Raw genomic sequence first — 21,695 nt, forward strand, 5'->3', positions numbered from 1 at the left:
TACCAACCAATTCGTTAACAGAGAGGAAGATACAGCAATAGGCAAACTCTTGGGTTAATCCATGGGGTAGAAACCTGTACATTTAAATCTTAAAATGAATATAGGGGTGGAAGGAGAACTGAATCTGGGTGGTGAGCACACAATGTGACATACAGATGACGGATTATAGAATGATACACTTGAAATCTATATAATTTTACTAACCAATGTCACCCCAATAAATTTAATTTTTTTAAAAAAGCATTGCTAAGTTGCTTACTAAACGATGTGTCAATTTTATTTCCAACAGTGCTGGCCAGGGTTTAATTTTTCCTCACACATTTACACTACTAATTGTTTTCAATCTTCATCAAAAAGTATACATCTCATTATTTTAATTTGCGTGATTTAATTCTTTTTATTTGTTTTATTTTTGTTTGGTTTTGCTTGCTTATTTTTGCTTATAGATAAGTTGGAGCATCTTTTCATGAATGCATCAGCAATGTGTACTTGTCTTTTGGTGAACAGTCATCCGTATCCTTTCGTCATGTAGCTATTGGACTTTTTGTCATTTTCTTCTTCATTTGCCAAAGCACTTGGGTCTTTTTTATTATTAAATTTATTGGGGTGACAATGGTTAGTAAAATTACATAGGTTTCAAGTATACATTTGGGTCTTAAAAAGTGTTTCTATATTCCCATTTTACACACACAAAAATATTTTTGTTCTTGTTTTAGTCAAGATTGGATATTAAATTTATCAGTTATCTTTTCATTATTTACTGAGATGATAAGGTTTCTTTCTCCTATAAAAATTGATTGTATGTTGATTGTAAAGAACATGGATAACATGTTTTTTACCTAAGAATAAAGGATTTAATTGAAGTTTAAAAAAAATCAAGGCAAAAACCTGTAATATTTACTTCATTGTTTAAATTTGGTCAACAGTTTGAAAATTTGTAAAAGCTAATAATGTTTTTCTCGAAGTCAACTGCAAATTGGGAGCCACATCTGGTTTAAAACACACAAGCTGAAAACTCAGCCAAATGAAGGATTTAAAAAATATATCCATAAGGCTGCAAACCAGGAAATCTCAAAATGCTACGGGAGTTATAAATTATGTAAAACTATGTTATAGAACCCTAAAAATCTAATAAAATGCTGATAGACTGTGAGAAAGTTACAGGACTGTTCATGTCAAAAGTACAGTGGTTTCCTTTCCTCAAAGAACTTTCACCAGAAAACCACTTGTAATATTTGACACATTCATACTGAAGAATTACAATATGAAATTTAACTACATTGTTAATCTGTCGCAACCAAATAGCAGAAAAGAATTGTCTATTACTTCCTATCTGGGAGAGAGAAGCAGCCTCGTTATTAAAAGGTCCTAATGAAGCCAGAAATGCATAAGTGCATTTGAAAAACATTAAGTCTTTTTTTCATCAGAAAATAAACCTAACGTGAAGCGTTGCACCGTTTATAAATCTGATCACGTTTGCCAAACAGAATAATAGTGAACCAGTTCTTCTACCGTCAGGACTACAGTCCCAAGGGTTACAGTTGTTAATTTGGGCAATATAGACTCATCACGATTTGACAGAATCACCAGAGATACACTTTAGATTCATTATTTATTGTAAACAGCAAAATTTAACACAGTGCGTACAATACTCAAAAGTCTGTGATCTTGTTAGCATAAGGTAAGCACCTTGGGTAATTAGCTAGAAGACACACTACAGCAACCGGAAGTCATTAATTAAAAAGCTGTCAATTTTCTGCGGGTAGCTGGGGTCAAGTGGGGACAATTTTAATGCTCCCTTACATGAAAAGGAAATGTTAAAGCATTATGTAAAGCACACACTGAATTGCTGGTTATGTTAATACTGTGTGACCTTTCCTATTTATTGAAAATGTGCCAGCAGTGAACACTGTTGAAGACTGAGGGTGTGGGAACAGTGGAGAAAGGACAGCCGAGTGTCAGCAAGTGAACCCACTTTGAAGGCAGCAGCACATATCGTAATTGTGATGCCGTCTCTGAAATGTAAGCACTGTGCCCCTGAGCAAGGAGCTGAATCTCTCTGCAGCCTTAATCTTGTCATACATGGAACAGGACGACGAACCCATTTCCATACTGTAGAGAGTGTTGTCCACACCAAAGGAAAAAAGGTTTCAAATATGCCAGTTAATACCCACATGCAGGGTCAGGACAAGTTGGTCACAGAGCACACTCAGAGAGTCCCCCAGCAGGGTGGAATGAGGTGATAGGAAGTAGAATAGGACAGTGGTTAGGAGATCTCTTCATGCTCCCTGGGTTGTACCCAAATGGTAAGGCTGTAAGTTATCCTTCTCACCAAGGAATCCAAAAGACAGTTCTTTTTATCCCTAGGGAGAGGGTGGCATGTTCCTGCGGAATGAGTTTGGTTCTCCTGCTCAGGGAGAGGCAATGGGGTTCTCCTTCTCAGAGAACAATGGGGTTGCAGGAGTGAGTAGGTGCAAAGACAGAGGTGGAGGCAGGAGGAGGAGAGAGCAAGAACCAACAGCGACAGCAGTTGCCCCTGTGTCAGGTTTAGCAGCTGGCAATGGGACCCTTGCTCAGAGATGGAGGGTGGAGTTCTGGGGGTCCTATTCCAGAGAAGAACCCCAAAGTGGAGAGAGGCACGGTCCTGAGTCACTGGTCAGTCCCAGGCTGGAGAGCTAGTCCCAAGCCCAAAGAGAGAAGCTTCCACACTACACAACATGTGCAGGGCACGCATGTCTCCATGTTCTCATCAGATATTGACTGTCGGTCCTTCGCACTCCTGCGGCCCTTCTACACTTTCCCCTAAATTGCAAGGGCTGGAAGCCTTTCAAAGCATTTCCCCAGCTCAGGTGTCACCAGGTTCTGGCTTATATTTCACCAGTGAGAGGCACTTGATTGCGATTAGGAAGGTGCATGGAGCGAGACCCTGTCATCTTCCTTCGGAAGCAAAGAGTTGGGGTCTGGGCAGATATCACGCACCCAGCTCCAGAAGAATAGATGACTGCTTCGGTGCTGCAGGCAGCTGTAACCCAGGTGGGAGCAGCTCCCCGTGGTTCCCACAATTCTCAGGTTCCTGAAACAGAGCCGATTTCTGCCCATCCTTCCAAAACTTTGGCATACACCGATTTCCTGCATTAAATCCCTTCTTGATAAAACATGATACCCTAACCGGGAGGCATTTTGTAAATCTTCCCATCATTCTGTTCCCTGTGCGATTCAGTTTTCTTCCCTTACCTCCTTTATGTCTATAATGGAGAATCCTATCCAAATGGACTTAGGTGGACGGGATTCGTGCCGGCCCAGGGTTTCTTACAATTTGGTAGTCCACTAGTCTAGCATGCCAAACCCAAGACTTTAACTCTGTACTTAATCTACAAGGATCCTTTTTTTTTTCATCATCAAGATAGAACGTTGGTCTCTTATTCACTCCTCAGAAAATGGAATCATGAACTGACATGACTGAGCACTTGCCAATGTACATGTGATACTGGAGGCAGTGTAAGTGGCTGGTTGATGCTGATGTCACCACAGCTTTGCACTGGGATTGTGAGCTGGGAGGAGCCCGTGTGGCCGTGTCCATACTACGAGGTCTTCAGCCACCATTTCCCTGGAACAAGAGAGTCCCTAAACATTTGCCTTCAGTGTGGTTACTTGTCTATAAGAGCACTGCTAGAAAGTTCCTGGACAAATGGAACGAGAAGGAGGAAAGATGGAGGAGTGGGGAAATAAAGGGAAGGGAGGGCAAGATGGGCCCCAGGTTCTATTGTCCTGGTGACCCTGCCAAGGCTGGGGTACGTGCAGCTCCCTTGGGTGGGGGTACCCAGTGGCCTTGGAGCTGCTCCCAGGGTCAGGGAAGTTCCACTTAATCCAGCACAGAGGAAGGTAGAAGGTTTCCATCCCAGGTGAGTTTTATTCTACCATCAAAGGAAGAAAATAAAACAATACATTCAACATGCATCCTCTCTGTTCTGCTTACTGTCTTTTTCCAAGGACTTAGCAAGAGCCATTGTCCCTATTTAGGGAACTCACAGGCATAGCTGCTTTTGCTGTATGTCAAGGAGCCACATTTGGCTCTGAGGTTGGGTTTATTTTCACCACTTATGTCAAAGGAGGTGTTGTGTTTTCCTTCTTAGATTCTTTGAGATCTTCCCACATATTAACTCAAGATTCATATCTTGTCACATATTGGTGTGCTAGTGGGGACAAGGAACACTGTATGAAACCTGCGACCCAGGAGCCTGGATGAGGCTGGTGCATGAGTCTGAAGCAGGTGCCGCTGGAAAAAACCTAAGAGGATTGCTGCAGGTCCAGGAAGCTGATGGCTCAGAAGAGGTCGAGCCCATGGGCTCAGAGGCTTGGGCCTTCTAACCCACACAAAGAGCAGGACAAGTGGTGAGTCCAGGAGCAGGCATGGTTAGAGCTCTCCGTGATAATCAGAGACAGGCAGGCAGGGAGGTGGGGCAGTGGATGGGTAGGACCAGGATTGGATGGCTGGTCCCAAGGAGATGACCCAGGCAGACATCCACTTTCCAGAATAGGCGTCTGAAGAGGACACTTATTCTAAGCAAAGGCTATGAATGGCATTCAAGGTCAATGTGAGTGGTCATGAGGGTAAAAAAATGAGGTTCAATGCCTTGGACAGTCAACCAGGGGAAGGCTCAGGCCTGAGGTCAGGGCAGAGTGAAACCTGCAAGGACATATGGAGCAGGATGAAAGGATCAGACCTTAGGAAGAAATTTTGGAGGACTGGACAATCAAGGACCATCCTGACTGGGCCATATGAATCTCATATTGAGTTACTTCAATATGAGACCTCCTGCTCTCCTAGAGGGGATACAAAGCACAGTCTTATTTACTGGAGTGTTTGTCTCCTCATCGTTTGCTCCCACATGCACTTATCTTTTGAATGGAAAACTGGTGGTTTGAAGTTGGGCCATCTCTTGACTGCTAAGAAAGAAGTGCTTTTGGTCATCGCACCAGAAAACATGTCCTAGAATTAACCTGCTCAGTGAACTTGGGCTTGTTCCATGCCATATGTGCTTCATGGCATTCCAAGACACAGGCCTTGGGGACTGTGAGTGTCCTGGCAGGTCATTTTGACCTTGGGAGAGAAGGTGTGAGCAGGACCAAGGTGAAGCATTGTAGGGCAAGCCCTTAAAGTAAAAGGGGGCTTCAGATGAGTCACCTGAGCAGTTTGAACAGGTACTGAGCACAGTGTGTGTTTCTCAGTCTGGAATTGGGCACATTGCATGGGAACATCAGAGAACTGTTACCAGTGTCAGATTTCATTTCTGTGGATTTCTAAACAAAAGATCAAAGTCCCATTGGTCCCTAGAAAGAGTTTAAGACAAGAGGAAAGCATTTTGGCACGTGGGTTGTGTTGACAACAAGCAGAAGAGGACATTTCTGGGACCCTAGTGGTAAGGGACAGCTAGACCTTGTGGTAACTGTCCCTTATGGATACAGAAATGACAACCTCCAACCACTTGCTGGGAATACTGGGAGTTACCTGAGCTAAAGCAAATGGTTCTATACCAAACGATGATGGATTCTCTGAAGCCTCCAAGGAAAAGTGGGTCAGGAGAACTTTGCTTTTGTGTGAATGTGCTACAGCTAAGAGCGGGAAGGGCACAGGAAGAGGAGTGGGGAGAAAGCCAATCTAGAGGGCGACAGGCAGGACGAGGAGGGTCCCATCCCAAGTGCAGCCCTCCAGAAGAAAATAGAAACGCCCCCCAAATTAAGGACACCCTCTCCCTTGCTGGGAGAAGAAAGGCACATGGACAACTGCAGAGGCTCAACCAATACTGGCTGCAGATGCAACGCCTTTTCACCCAGAAGACCAAAGAGGATCAATTGTAGGCGGAAGTTTGTAAATACTCACTCCCACAGATGTGTAGAAAAAATAAAATAAAAGAATATTGCAATGCACATAAAAAAAAAAAGAGGATTTGGATAAATGGAGAAACTGTCCATGACATTGACTGGAAAGTCTCAATATTTGATGTGTCTTCTATGCTAACCTTTAACTTTATTACCATCTCCCAGATTTTTCAGAATAATCTTGTTGGGAACCTTGATAAAGTTATCTTAATCATCTAGAAAAAAGCAAGTTGACAAAAATCCATGTGAGAAGTCTGGCATTATTTAAAAAAAAAATAATGAGGAGAGTATTATTTTATTAGATATTAAAATATTAAGATATATTAGGAAAGGATAAACCTCTAATTTTCATGGTCCTGATGTCAGAACAGACCGATGAGTGTAACAGAGAGGGATAAAAAACAGAGTTCAGTAGGCACATTATTTCCATAGACTATAAAGCGAATCAAGTTAGTGGGAAAAGGATGGGCTATTCAACAAACGGTTTTAGGACAATTGGCTAACCACGTGAACTGATGATAATGGCAGTAATGATGATGACAGCAGCTAATGCGTGTTGACTAATTATTACGTGTCAGGCACCATAATAAATGCTTTCTATGGATGGTCGTACTAATCATCATATTAATCCCCTTATTTTATCTGTTTCACATGTGGGATAGCTGTGGTTTACGCAGGTTAAGTCATTCTCCTGCAGTAACACAGCTAAATGGTGCATATCAACTCAGCCCACTCTCTTAACTGATAACTTCTCCTACTTCTCTTAGGTTCCTACTTTACTGACTTTTCTAAAATAAAGTCCAACTTTAATAAAGCTTAATATATAAACAATAAGATTCAAGGTTTGAAGATGGCAGCATAAAACCAGCATTTCTTCTTTTCCTGGAAACCAGACAAAAGCAAAAGGGAGAAAGAGAACTAGAAAATACAAACTCTGTTTTACATGAAATGGGGCAACATGATAGCTAAAATCTCAATCACAAAATACGTAAACGGGCAACTGACACCGTACATTGAGCAGACGTACATGTAGGAAGATAAGGGGAGATGGACCATCGGTGTGACTCTGAGCCAGCATCAGCTAAGTGTCCATTGTCAAAGTGTGTGTGTGCGTGGGGGGGCATCTGAGGGACAAACCAACGTCAGTGACTACAGAGTGCACAGGCTGGGTGCGGCAGGAGCTTCCCTGGACCTGGTGTGGGTCTTAGAATCTGAGAAGTAGGGTGACTAAGGAACCAGATGTTTGCACAAAGCAATCTCTTTCTGAGGATATGAATTTTCTTGAAATGTGAGTTCTCAAAAGGAAGCCGGCATCTAGCAGCAAAGATACTATAAAAAAAATGGAAGAAAGACATAGAAATCAAACAATGAAATGGCACCAGAAATACGTTGCCATGATTGAGATACAAGCTATGCATAAAATAGTCCCTTGACTGTGAAGCAAGAGCTCAAGAAAGAGTGAAATGTGAGCTGGCCAGACTGGGAAAAAAGGGGAAAAATGCATTCAAGAAAATGAAGGCAAAATCGGAGAGGGCACATAGGCGAACAGACTTTCCTGGGATAAAAAGACACAGGGAATAGGCATGAAAAATATCAAACCAATGATAGTGGGAGGAAACAAGTTTAAAAATCACAGGGAAAATGACACCTACAGGACACAGGTGAAGGGAGTTCTGTGGCGCCAGATTGGAGACCCCGAGGAAGAAGAAGAAAAGCATGGAAGAGAACAAATATTTACAGATATCATGCAAGAAAAGTTTTCTTACACAAAAGATGATTGGAACGCACACATTAAGTGTGCAGATCACATCTGTGGGAAAAAAGACCCCAAATAGTACAGTCGGGGCATAGACTGTAGATTTACCATAAAGACTTCAGCGTCTGCTCTTGAGAATGCAGCGAAGTGATGAAGTCCCTTCTGATGAGATGCCAGGCAGCTTTTGTCCCCTCCGGGGAAATAATGTGAGTCACCAACCTACGACCAGCTAAACTGACTTTACGTGTAAAATAAAAAGTAACAGACAAGCCATTGTGAACATAGAAGAACTTGGAATATTCCCTATAAAAACTGTGGCTAATGGACCCACGGTGAGCACACAGACCATCTAACATAAAACTCAGGTGAAGCTCAGGTTGGGCATATGATGGCAGACCAGAAGGTAGAAGGAATAGGCACTAACAATGGAGAAAGCAGGTATCCAAAAGAAAAGAAAAAAGAAATTAGGGTATTTGGAAAGTTTATCATTCCTCATATTGGGCACTGATGTTGTGTTTTCGGAGAGAGAGGCCCAGATTACTGACATTGATCCCGGCCTGATTCCCAACCCTGGAGCTGCTTTTCTAAAAGGCTTGGGCACCACTTTTGACTCCTCCCTTTCTCTCATACCCACGTCAAGACCATCAGCCAAATGGACTCAGAATCCAACGTCTTACTCCTCCTGCGCTGCTGTCACCCTGATGTAGGCCACGTCACGACACAGGCCTCCCAACAGCTCTCCAGCTGCAATTCCTGCCTTTCACATAGTCTAGTTTCAACACAGTAGGGCCAATAGGACCCTTTTAAAATACGAGGCAGGATCGCACAACTTCTCCTGGGCTACTCCAAAAGCATCCTAAGTGCTGGATTCAGTATGGCGGCCCAAGAAAGGAGAGCATCACTGTCACCACTCACCCCACTTTGGCAAAACCACAGCTATATAATGATTGACGAGCACTCCGACCTCCTCGGACCTCTAGGATCTCCTTTCACTTATTCTGCCCCAGCTTCAGTGCCTTTTCTGGTGTTCTAGCACATACCTGATGGAAACCAATTTCCGCCCCTGGCTTTGGCACTAGCTGGTCCTTGAACCTTCAGTGCTGCCCCTGCAAATGTGCACGTGGCTCATCTCCCAATTCTTTTAAGTATTTGCTTAAATGTGACCTTCTCCCGGGCCTTCCCTGACAACTCTATTTTAAATGCAAACTTCTCCGCACTCCTCTCCCACCCCTCATACCCAGGCATGCTCTGACCCTTGTGCTTGAATATTCCCATGACCAAAACTTCTCTGGAGGTCAGAAGTGGCCCTGTCTGTGGGCAGCCAGAGAGCAAAGGACACCCAGGCCATCCACGGGCCAGTGCCCTGGCTACTGCTCACAAGAGCACCTCCTGCTGGCCCCTCAGCAGCACACTAGGAGATGGCCGTGGTCTGCGGGACAGCGACTGAAATCTGTTCCCTCCACTGTGAACGACATACATCTCTGTGCTTAGCTGTGGGTTTCTGGGAGCACAGATGAGGCCCACCATGGCAGTAAGCCCTGATTTAAAAAAAAAAAAATCTCTTTAGACAAGAGGCCTCATTTGTTCACGTAAAAGACAAAACTATGGAGAGAGAATTGAATATCTTAGACTTTGTATATCCAAGGTCAAAAATGCAATACCATTATTTTTCAGCAAGATTGTTTCATGGCTGTGATAGTTGCTCTTAAACCACTGAGATTTACTCTGAAATGCTGCAGCCCCAGGATTACACTGTTGCATTTCTCAGAGAAACAACCCAAGTCTGTTCTGTTTGCATCTTTTTGGTCACAGTAAGAAAATGCTGTCACTTATACTTGTAGTGAATATTTGATTACTGGAAACACATTCCATGAGCAAGGTTAACTTCTTCTTAGAAAACATCTTTATTACTTGCTTAATTAAAATAATAACATACACTAACCTATTTTATTTGGAAATATTTAAAAAATCAGCATAGTACCTGTCTTTTTCTTTTTCTTTCTTTCTTTCTTTCTTTCTTTCTTTCTTTCTTTCTTTCTTTCTTTCTTTCTTTCTTTCTTTCTTTCTTTCTTTCTTTCTTTCTTTTTTTTTTTTTTGATAGTAAAAAACAGGCAATACTATGGGAGGGTGTGCAAATCAATAAAATTCTGGCAGGTGTCCAATGCATATTGAAAGCCATAGAAATTGCTTACTGAGCCTGAAATTCTACGTATAGAAATTTATCCCCAGGGGAAAAAAATGGACACCTTCACGAAGATCAATGAGATAGAAGTCATTGTGACGTTTTTACAGCAGTGAAAACTGGAGAAAACAAACACACATTATCCAACTCCAGTGCTGGACATACCTAACTGCCAACTGTCTGTCCTTCCCTCTTACTTAGTGAAACAACACCCGCTGTAGTCATGAGAGCAGCGTGCTTAGTTACAACACAGCTTGCAGACCCCTGTGGCTCAGGGTGACCTAGCCAGTGAGACCTTAGCAGAATTGGTTAATGACACATTCTGGAAAGTTCGTTAGAGGCAGCTGAGTCAGGTGGGAGTGCCAGCGCTCTCCCTTCCCTCTTTCTCTTCCATGGAAATGTGGAAGTGGCTGCTGGAACCCAGTGGCTATTTTTTTTTGATGGTGGGAGATGCTTGCCAAGAGTGGCAGAACAGAAAAGTATAAGTAGTTTGGGGCCCTGATAACTTAGGGTAAAATTAAACTAGTCCTGAACTATCTACCTCCAGACTCCTCTTATGAGAAAGAGTAAAGCTATATGGCTTTAAGTCACTGAACTCAATCCTAACAAAGGCAAGAGACAGTTAGATGTACTTATTTGATGTATTAATATAAACTCTACACAGACATTAAAAAAATCATACTGAATATGATTTTGTTGACATTTGTTGACATGGAAAGACACTCAGCATTCTGTTAATTGAAGAAAGAAGACTATAAGTCAGGAAGAATCATATGATCAAATATTTTTAAAAAGCACAAAATTATATGTATATCTATCATCTATCTATCTATCTATCTATCTGTCTGTCTGTCTGTCTGTCTGTCTGTCTGTCTGTCTATCTGCCTGGGGACAGGTCTGAAAGGCTAAACAAAAATGTTTACAGTAGGTATCTTTGGTTATCTTTGAATGATGTTACTTGGGAGGAATTTAACTTTTCAAACATTTGTAATGCCTAATTTTTTATTCAATGATTTTATATTGCATACGAATCCTAAAGATAAAAAGGCTACTATAATTTAATGTGCACATCAATAATGGGAAGGAATAAAATATCTGTAATACCCATGAAACATGAAGCATTTAATCTATGAAAAACACTCTTGAAAATAAATAACACATGGAAATAAGTGTGTGAGTAACATGAATAAGAAATTCCCTAAAGGGGAAAGAGTAGTGGTCAGTAAACATAAGATAAAACATTTTTAACATCATTAGTGGTCTCAATATGCAAATTAAAACAGGAAACCATTTCACTCATCACATTGTAAAGACTGAGAATAAAAAGACCCTACCTAATTGGCGAGGACGCAGGGACACACACAGCCTCACACATCTGGGGGGGGTGTAAATTGCCCTAATATTTTCCAAAGGGCCCTGGGCCAGTCGGGGCCACAACCTTAAACGTGGTCCTGCTATTTTATTTCTAGGGCTTGAGCTCGAGAACACAATTACACATACGCACATTGCATTAATGTACAAGGATGTTCATTGCTGTGGTGTTTATCGTAATGAAAACTTGGGCTCTGAAGGGAGAGGTACGGAACAGCTGCATGATGCCAAACATTAGAAATCATTTTGAAGAAGAGAAGTGTCACAGAAAATGTCCATAATATCCTGTGTGCACATCTATATACACTAGATTCAATGTATGATGCTTATTTGTTTCCATTTAGTGCACGGTAAGGCTGCAAATACAGACTGAAATAAGAAGTCACATGGGCAGATACTCTGAATAACAGGCTTTTATTTTTAAATAAAGTGCTTTTCGCACAGATAATGCATGTGGCCTGCTGCAGGGGCATAGCCTCAGAGACTTATAAAAAATTAATTGATTCTCCCTGCAATCAAATAGTGTCTGCTGCCTCCTTCCCTCCCTCTTCCATTCTCCCTGAAAAGAAATAGAGCAGAGGGTATTGAGGCAGTGTGCTCTGTAGTTTTCTTCTATTGTTATTTTCATAATAAGATAATTCAACATGCTATTTTAAAAAGCAACATCCGGAATACAAACCATGATAAAAATAAACAAATAAATAAACACACTCATAACAATTAAACATATATAGCAGGTCTTAGATTGTTAGCAACAAGATTAAATTTATTTATTTGTATGTTTGTTTGTTTGTTTGTTTATCCCACCGGTGCATATGTGGCGCTCAACCATTTGATAAACAAATGACTCAATTACGATGAATAAATGAGAAAAGAAAGAGAACTTTCAATATGTTCATAAGTATAGGTAAGCTAAAATTCCTGGAGATGATGATAAGATGGACGTAAATTATTTTTACGATGCCTAGAATGGTTCCCCCATTGGTTTACACGTTATACATTTCTGTGCATGTGATATTTACAATGTTACCTTCAAAGGGAAATGCTACTTTGCCTTTGAAGAGAAAGCACGATCAGAAATGAAAGCAGGGGACATTAGACACTCAAAATAGGACTTTGGATGTGTTTGTTTTCGTATGTAATTTTTATATTATGTATAAAGGTAACCAGATAAATAAAAGAACCAATGATTTTATGTTTAACCCTCTAAAACCATTTAATTTCATACATCTAAATGCTGGGAAAAGAATTTTCCAATGAGCAATTCTGACAATTTCTACTTGTATCTCCACATGTAGGGTATGCAGTGGTTTCCAAATAGATTAGGGTTATACAACATAGGCAGGTAGACTGAATTTTTCCAGGTGCAGAAATAACTTGCATGAATAAACTGCCTCCCCATTCATGATCACTCCCAGGGAGTTATACAGAAACTGACGCTTTCATGATCTGAATAAAAATGACTACTGGGGGTATATGAGTATGTAAGGACAGATCTTGGGGAGCTTATCTACTTCCAAGAAACATCTCTGGAAAGACTACATTTTCTTCCCTAATTCTTTCAAATGTAACCTATGTTTGGCAGATAACAAGCACAAGTTACTTCATACCTTTAGAGAATTTCCACACTATGGTGGGGACAGGATATCCCTCTGCAGAGCAATTGAGGATGACAGCCTTGCCATAAATGCCATCCTGGTCCCGTGGCTGAACCACAAACTTGGGAGGAACTGAAAAGAGAGAAATGTCATCAGTAATTCAGACGAGATCAGTTTATTGAAGGTACGGTTTTAAGAAGTCCAAGAATTTTCATGAACATTAAAACACAAAGACTATTTTATATATATGGGAGTTTAAAAAACACTGTTTGCAATTTGGGACAAATAATGGAAGCCATCTCAGTGCAGGCAATTTGTTTTATTTATAACAATGAGCTTCGGCAGATGGAAGTCACTTTGCACCCAGGAAAACTAGACTCTTGAGTGTGGAAAGTGGACTAAACCAAAAGAATGTGACATTCTGGTGTTGATTTGTGTTATGAAGACCTTCAGGAATCCACTCCATGGAAAATAGAATCAGAACCACAATTTCAAGAACAGATAAAACGTATCTGCCTATTGAAGAGTAATTATCAAGAGTAAGTATTCCTCAGGGGTGTGAAGTTCTCAAAGCATTTGATGTGTATTCTTCCCGAAATAGGAGATGAAGGAAGAATTAAAAGCAGTCCCTAAAGGCAATGAAGAACACAACACGCTATTGAACTTTCCCCAAAATCTGATGAAGGCACGTAGATCATTATCTCTGATGTCAGCATCCTTCAGGGCCAAAAGGGGACTATAAGGGCTAGCTGGAGTGAGGTGCCATGATGGCTTTACCGTATATCTATAAAGTAAGCAAATCAAGCAACTGCTTATTTGGTGAGTTTTGTGAAATGTTGAAAAAAAAAATCCATCCCAGTGTGAAACATACACATACACTCTGTTTAAAATATACTTGCGAAAACAAACGCTTTAAGTTATTGTGATTGTAAGAGTATTTGAGTTTTCAAAAGACAATGCAGATTTTTCTAGGTAAGGTAGCATCTGAAGGTGTTAGAATCTCGGAATATTTTCCAGCAGATCAATGATTAATATGGAATAGGCTTTCAATGAGGCAGTAAGAGGATTGTTCGAGAGGAAACGGATTATGTTCCATATATATGAGATAATTTAGCAGCAAATGTGGGTGCCCTCTCTCCCCTTTCCATAATTTCTGAGAAAGCTAACCTTGTCTGCCTTGCAATTTCCAGAATTCTCCATTTTTAGACACAAACGTGGGCCTACCTGCTAGACATAGGCCTGTCAGCCACCATGTGTGATAGGCTGGGACGAAGATCAGAGTTGAGGTTAGGAAGGGCCTGAGATGCATATTGAAATGATAGGAGCCACGATGAAGAGCACGTTGACCATAAACAATCAAGGAGGAGGGAACAATATCAAAACATAAGAAGCTGCTGGAGATGGGCTAGAAACACTGCTGTGTTTCTAGAAGAGACAACAGCGTGAAGGTTAGAAGCAGAGTTGGAGATACAACCCAGAGAGCTGAGGGCTAAGCACCTGGGTTGGACTTCCAACTCTGCTCCTTCTGGGTGGATGACATGGTGCAAGTTCTCAAATGTCTTTGAACTTTAATTTCCGTATCTGTAAGCGGAGGGTAATTACAGCACTCAGCTGATAGAATTGGTGTGGGGAAAGAATGAACTCAACTTACACATGTTCTCAGAACAGTGCCTGGAAGATATGAGGTGTAGTCAAATTATATGGTGAATGTTTAAACTTAAAAACAAATTATTACAGTAAAAGACAAGTTGCAATTAATCCCCCTCAGAATACTCCCCCTCACTTCAAACACACTTATCCCGTTGTTCTTGCCACTTTCTGAAGCAGTTCTGAAAGGCCTCTTTCATGAATGTCTTTAGTTGCGGTGCCGTGGCTGCCTCGATGTCCTGAATCAGTTCAAAATGTTTACCTTTCATGGTCATTTTGACTTTGGTGAAGAGGCTGAAGTCACATGGTGCCAGATCCGGTGAATAAGGTGGATGAGGACACACTGTAATGCTTTTATTGGACAGAAATTGCCGTACCAGAAGCGATGTGTGACACGGAGCCTTTCCGTTGTCATAACAAAATATGGTGAATGCTGCTGCCGAGTGCCATCCAACGGAAAGGCAGGGATCTTCAATACAGAAACTGGTGCATCAAACCTTAGTAACAGTGTGTGACAAGTTTCACCTTGTTTGGTGCAGTCAGTCATGTGTGAGCTACAGTTGAGACAAAGTGCGTTTTAAAGTGTGCCATAAATCATCCTCCATCATGACAACGCTCTGTGTCACACATCGCTTCTGGTATACAGAGATCTCTATCAAATAAAAATATTACGGTGCGTCCTTATCCACCTTATTTACTAGATCTGGCACCATGCGACTGCTGGCTCTTCCCCAAAGTCAAAATGATTCAGGACATCGAGGCAGCCACAGCAGCATAATTAAAGACAGTCATGAAAGAGGACTTCCAGAACTGCTTCAGAAAGTGGCAAGAACAATGGGATAAGTGTGTTAGAAGTGAGGGGGAGTATTTTGAAGGGGATTGATGGCAATGTGTCTTTTACTGTAATAATTTTTTTTATTTAAACATTCTCCATATTGTTTGATTACATCTCATATTAAGTGTTGTAGGAGTGCTGGCTAATTTAGGAAATGCAGATATGTTCAGCTTTAACATAACAAACACAGTTCCCAACTTCAAATTAAATAAGTTATACAGCCAACGGATCTCTTCAATGTTGCTTAACTAGTAAGCAAATTTACTTCATTTAGATGATATTGTAGGACAAGTAGATTTAATAAAATGTAAATAAATGTTAAAAAGGTGATCAGGGATGACTACCTCATGCTGAGGAAATTATTCCTAGGGAAAAAATGGTAGAGATTTTATAGAGCAAATTTTTCTAGTAAAAAAATAATCATCCTCAAGAATAAATTACAAAGTTTATGTCATGATGCCAGATTCATTCTGCCCAGGTGGAAGGCAGGTATGCAGTCATTTACATTCTATGGTCTGTTTGGTTCCCATTCAGCTAAGAGCAAGGAACTCCTTGTCAAATGGGCAGATAACTAATCTCTTGCATTTCCTCTGGAAGAATGTCTAATTATAATGGATCCATGGCCACTCCCCTCCATTTGGTTGTAATCCAAAGGGATGTCACTTAAAGACTGATCAAAGAGGCTTACATGGGAAATAACCATTGACATATTGTAAGTATAAGGTAATTACAGTTGGAAATGGTCCATATAATTGAGAATTATCTTTTGTATTCCCTTCTTTCATCACGTTGTATCAGGTACTGATGATTCTTGGAAAACGTATCACATATCCTCCAATTCTGTTCATCTCCCCTGTCACGCCCTGGTCATGACGGGTAGAGAGGTGTGTGGAGGAGCACACACTACATGAAGCCACAGCACTTAGTCACCTTCACTGGTGCAGACAGGACCATGGGAGACAATCCCACACCATGGAAGGCCAGGAGACAGGATAGACAACCTGCCTCTCCATCCTCCAAACACATAAGACAATTCTAAGGTGTGTTCTATGCTTGTGTTTCTCAACCATTAGAAGACATCAGAATTACCCAAAATGCTGATTAAAACACAAATTGCTGAACGTCTTCACAAGAAATTCTGACTCAGTAAGTTTGAGGTGGGATCTAAGCTTCTGCCAGTCTAATAAGCTCCCGGTGACGCTGAAGCTGCTGGTTCAGAGACAAGCCTTTGAGAACCACTGTTTTGTGCGATTCATCAGAGGGTTCCCACACGGGACAAGCGAGCCCCAGTGGCCCACACAGCAACTGACTTTTTAAAACAATTTTTATTTATTTTTCCTCCCTTTCTGATCTCATTTTTCCCTATTCTTTGACTCTGGGGTCCAGGGTACATCTCGAATAAGCGATTGGCAGCCAATTCTGTACCTCACACTCTGCTTTCAGAAGAACTCAGCCTGAGACAAGGCCAATATTGGCTCTTATCTGGGTTTCTGAAACAGCCTCCTAAGTGGTCTACCTGCCACCTGCTGCCCCACTTGAATCCATTCTGCACACAGTGGCCGGAAGGATCCTTCTAAGACCACAATGGATGACTGTGATTTCCCTGCTTAAAATCATCAGTACATCCTCACTGCTCCTTGATACAATCCAGACTCTGACAATACTCTGAAGGTTCTTTATGACTTGGGTCCTTGGTCAACAGCTTCTTCTCTGGATATTTTCCTCTTCCAGGCTTTGCTCCAGCCGTTCTGAAGCCCTCTCTATTCTTCTAGTACCCATGATCACTTTTGCTGCTCTGTCTTCACACAGGCTTCTGTATTCTTTGTTTAATGCATTATCATTTATTACTACTATTATTACTACTATTATCATCGCAGATCAAAGCGCACTTAGTCGGGGACACCTTGTATGATGCTCTCACACCTTGTATGATGCTCACCTTGTGGGTGAGATTACGTGCTTCCACAGAACCCTGCATAGCCTTTATCACGCTTGTTTCCTGTTCCTGGTTTAATTGTTTGTCTCCCAGATCAGGCTGAACAACCTGTGAGAAGAAGAACCACTCCTCTCTCACAGATCATTATGTCCCCAGCACGGAGCACAGTGTTGGGACATAGACAGCTCTCTGCAAACACTTATTGAAAGGATAGATGAATAAATTGATATTATTATTGTAGTTTACAGAATAGGGAAATAGACATTGCCCAAAGTATCATGGCTCAGTTAATGACTTGGATCAGAGTGGCCTCAGCACTTAAGGTCCTTGAGTAGGAGGGGCTGCAAAGCACCACCTGAGGGAAGACAGCCAAGCAGTATAACAGCATCCTGTCCAAGGAGATACAGGTCTGTAGACAGAAGGATTCAGAGCCTTCAGGACTGCCACAATTTGGACCAAAATTTACGATAGGACCCAAAGAGTGAATACTCTGTGTTGCCTGGGTATATAATTCCACAAAGTTGCTGGTTTCCTCTTTTTAAAATTATATTCCATGTTCCATTTATTTGTGCAACAACACTTTAGTCGGTCTGGTATAGTGAGCATACTTGCTGATATATCAGTTTTCTAACAGAGAGACTTTCCGGTGGAGGTGGGGTATGTTTACAAAAGGACAGGTAGTTTTCAACCTTAGGTGCAGTTTGGTGTTTTATGTTTGGAATTCATGACCTCTAAGTAGCTATATTTTTCAAAGAATGGATGTAGGATTTCCTAGCTACTGTCAATAGGGACACGATTCAGTTTTTGTTTTTCCGTTTTTTTTTTTTTTTGTTTTTTTTTTAAGGTAAACAACTGAAAGCTATTTGGTGGTGGCAGCTGGGGGCTCATGTAAATAAATAGTATTGCCATTGTCTACTGGATGGCATTCAGTCAAGATGATAGTTGGTGAAAGTCTAGGTAAGATTTAATAGATGATACTGGAAACTAAAATCCCATGACTTCTATCATACCCAGAATAGACGACCTGGCCCCTGCCTTTAAACCTTCCTCTCTTCTGAACAGTGAGCACATTGGTCTCTTGTCATCCTTTGAACAATAAAACTCACTCCGACATAGGGTTTTGGTTGGTCTCTCTGCACGGGACTCACTTCTTACAGGAGACTCTGTGACTCACCCCCTCATTTTAGTCAAGTCTCTGCCCAGCAATCTCTGAACGGCTCACCCTGTCCATCCTACCTCAAATACCATTCTCACGCCTGTTACTCTCAGTCCACTTACCAAGCTTTATTTCTCACAGTTCATGTAGATACCTGACATTATTTTTTTTACGATAGGACCCAAAGAGTGAATACTCTGTGTTGCCTGGGTGTATAATTCCACAAAGTTGCTGGTTTCCTCTTTTTAAAATTATATTCCATGTTCCATTTATTTGTGCAACAACACTTTAGTCGGTCTGGTATAGTGAGCATACTTGCTGATATATCAGTTTACTAACAGAGAGACTTTCCGGTGGAGGTGGGGTATGTTTACAAAAGGACAGGGCTCAGATCAAAGCCCACTTAGTCTGGGACACCTCGTATGATGCTGTGGGTAAGATTAAGTGCTTCCACTTAATGTCAGATACCTGCCATTATTTATTTTATTTTGTTGTTATTGTCTCTCTCTTCTACTGGAATGTGAGTTTTGTGAGGCAGGGACTTGATCTCTCTGTTTTGATCACCCCGGTACCCTGGACACTCAGGATATCTGCTATAAAATTGATGCTTAATATATATTTGTTGGAAAAATGAGTGGATGAAGTAAAATGATAATATGAATATGATTATATCAAAGATTAGATCAATAAATATAGCAACAAGATAATGCCCTTGTAAAATTTTTATTTTCCTTGCCAAATAAATGTCAACCAGAGGCCTTTTAGATAGTGTATTTTTTTCTCAATGTGGCAGCTCATCATTCAAACCCAGAAACAACAGATAAATCTTAGGATATAAAGAAGTATGAGAAAATTACACATAAAGAAATCATTGTGTTGGCAGCTTGCCTCTCAGTGGTGCAGAGCCAATAATAGGAATCAAAGGGCAGGTGGTTCTGTCATTAAGTGTAGTACTTTCCCTCCAAATGGCTTCATTAGTGCCAAGATCACCCAACTGAGATGCCATTAGGGGCATCATTGGTCCACTGCCAGTGTAAGCAATGGAGCACACACAGGAGCTAAGAGTCATTTTCTTTTTCTTTTATTTCCTTTATAACAGTTAATTTATTTTAAATTAAGTCTGTATATATCAATAACCCAGGCTTTCAAAAGTGTGCTAAGGTTTATAATGACCCAAGGTCATATTTGGCCCCCTAGTTCCATTTTTATCATACCCATTTATTCTACACCTCAGCTCAAATGTCTTAGTTATAGACTGTGTCTCTCACATGAAATTTATCCCCAAATGCTATAATTTCCTCAAAAATATATTGTTCTTCTACCTTTTTGGCTGTATTACCAAGGGCATCGTTCTAATTGCCTGATACTTGGATGACCCTGGGACCTTTCTATGTGATGTGCCCTCAATCATGTTCCAAGTTTGCAGGTGACAGGTGTCCACACCATGATGAAGGGTGAAAGGGAGACGAGAGGAAAGGAGGGAAGCAGGGAAAAGGTCTGGAGAGTCAGGCTTACAGGCCAGTGGGCTTTCCCTTGGCAAGTTTGTCAGTAGAACCACAGCCCATCAACTGCGACTAGACTGGTCTTCCTCCCTCAAGGCAATTGGTTCAAAGATATTTGTAGCTCCCCATCACGTCCTATATCAAGCACGTACTGGTTCAAAGCAATAAGCAGATAGGCAAACTATGACTATGGCACAGGCTCTATGTCTTAACTGGTGCTGTTTATCCCTCACAAACCTGAGAAAATGGGGCTGAACATCTCTGTCTTCCCTATATTCATTCATCAAATTGGAGCTCTCTGCTACCAGCCACATGCTAACGTCATAATTACTTATGCTTTTATATTTAAAGTGTGGCAGCATGTACTTGAATCATGCTTTTTCATTAAGATCAATCTTTGCTTTTTAATTGGTATATTTAATCCATTTATACTTAATGCAAGTATTGCTGTAATTGTGTTTAAATTTTCCATGTACTTCTTTACCACTTCTTTCATCTCTTTTTTGTTACCCTTTGTCTTTTTTCTTAACTTTTTTATATTTAACTGAATATATTGTAATGTTCTCTTTTATCTGTTCTATTGAATTAATAGCTATACCTATTCGTTTCATTTTTGGTAATTGCTCAACAGTTTACAATGTACATATTTAACTAGCACCATCTACGTTCAGATAATATTATACCATTTTGTGAGTAATGTAGGAAGATTTTTACCAACAAAATTACATTTTCCTTCTCCCTGTCCTTTGTGATAGTATCATTGAATATTTTATTTTTTTATGAATCACACAATAAATATTATTGTGTAAAGTCCATTATCTTCTGGGTTAAATTTTTTCTAGAGAGTATTCTAAGGTTTTCTTAATTGGTTCTACAGTCTTTAATGAGTCTAATTTCTCTTAGATTTAATATTTTATCATTAGTTTTTGAACAATTTTATTATGATGTGCCATGGCATGATTTTTCTTTGTGTTTATTTTTCTTGGGTTTCATTGATTAGTTTTTACTGTAGATTTATACTTTTCATCACATTTGGAAAATTTCCGGTCAATTATTCTCCCTGCCTTTCCTACTGAGACTCTTACAATGTATATGTTGGACTGGTTGACATTGCCCCAAGTTCACAGAGGCACTGTTTGCCATTTTTTTTTAGTCTTTATTCTTTCTGTGAAAAGATTTGGATACCTTCTCGTGCCCTCTTTCAAGTTCAGTATTCCTCTGTTCTGTAGTGTCCAATACTCTATTAAATAGATCCAGTGAATTTCTCATTTTAGATATTGTGTTCAGATCTAGAATTTCCTTTTGGTACTTAAAAAAAAAGTGCTTCTCTTCTTGCATGCTCTCCTTCGCTCATTGCATAGATGTTTTCATTTGAATTCTTGCAAATGTTTATGAGAGCTGCTTTAAAATCTTGCCTGCAAATTCCAACATCCATGTGTCCATTAGTCTGTTTCTTTTAATTTTTTTTTGCCTTTTATTTATGGCTCACATTTTCCTGCTTCTCCATATATCTAGTAATTGTGTACAAGACACTGTGAATATGCTGTGTTTGAGAGTCTGGATTTTGTTGTTTTGCTTTTAAGAGTGTTGAATGTTATTCTTCCAGTCACTTAATTTATTGGTGGAGAAGTTTTATCTTGTCAAGGCTCTCTTTAGGCATTTTTTAGGTTGGGTCTACGGTAGTCCTATTTCAGAGCTAGGTTAGCTCTACTTTTAGCATGTGGCCTCTCTGATGAGATTTTCACTGAATTCCTCACATGTCTCTACTCTAGCTAGTCAGAACTCTAACATTTTTCAGCACTAAGTAACCTCTGGAATCTTCATTCATCTCA

General features: G+C 40.5%; 1 protein-coding gene across 2 annotated transcripts in view; it reads right to left on the reverse strand.

The window, feature by feature from the left end:
• DSCAM (DS cell adhesion molecule) overlaps positions 1-21,695 on the reverse strand; it is a 656,085-nt gene that overhangs the window by 196,344 nt on the left and 438,046 nt on the right. For both annotated transcript variants that reach the window (XM_081078404.1, XM_081078403.1), the window contains exon 10: positions 12,800-12,919. In XM_081078404.1, coding sequence (XP_080934530.1) covers positions 12,800-12,919 — 120 coding nt within the window. The remainder of the gene's footprint in view (positions 1-12,799; positions 12,920-21,695) is intronic.

Source organism: Rhinolophus hipposideros (genome assembly GCF_964194185.1).
Source record: "Rhinolophus hipposideros genome assembly, chromosome: 2".
Lineage (NCBI taxonomy): Eukaryota > Metazoa > Chordata > Mammalia > Chiroptera > Rhinolophidae > Rhinolophus > Rhinolophus hipposideros.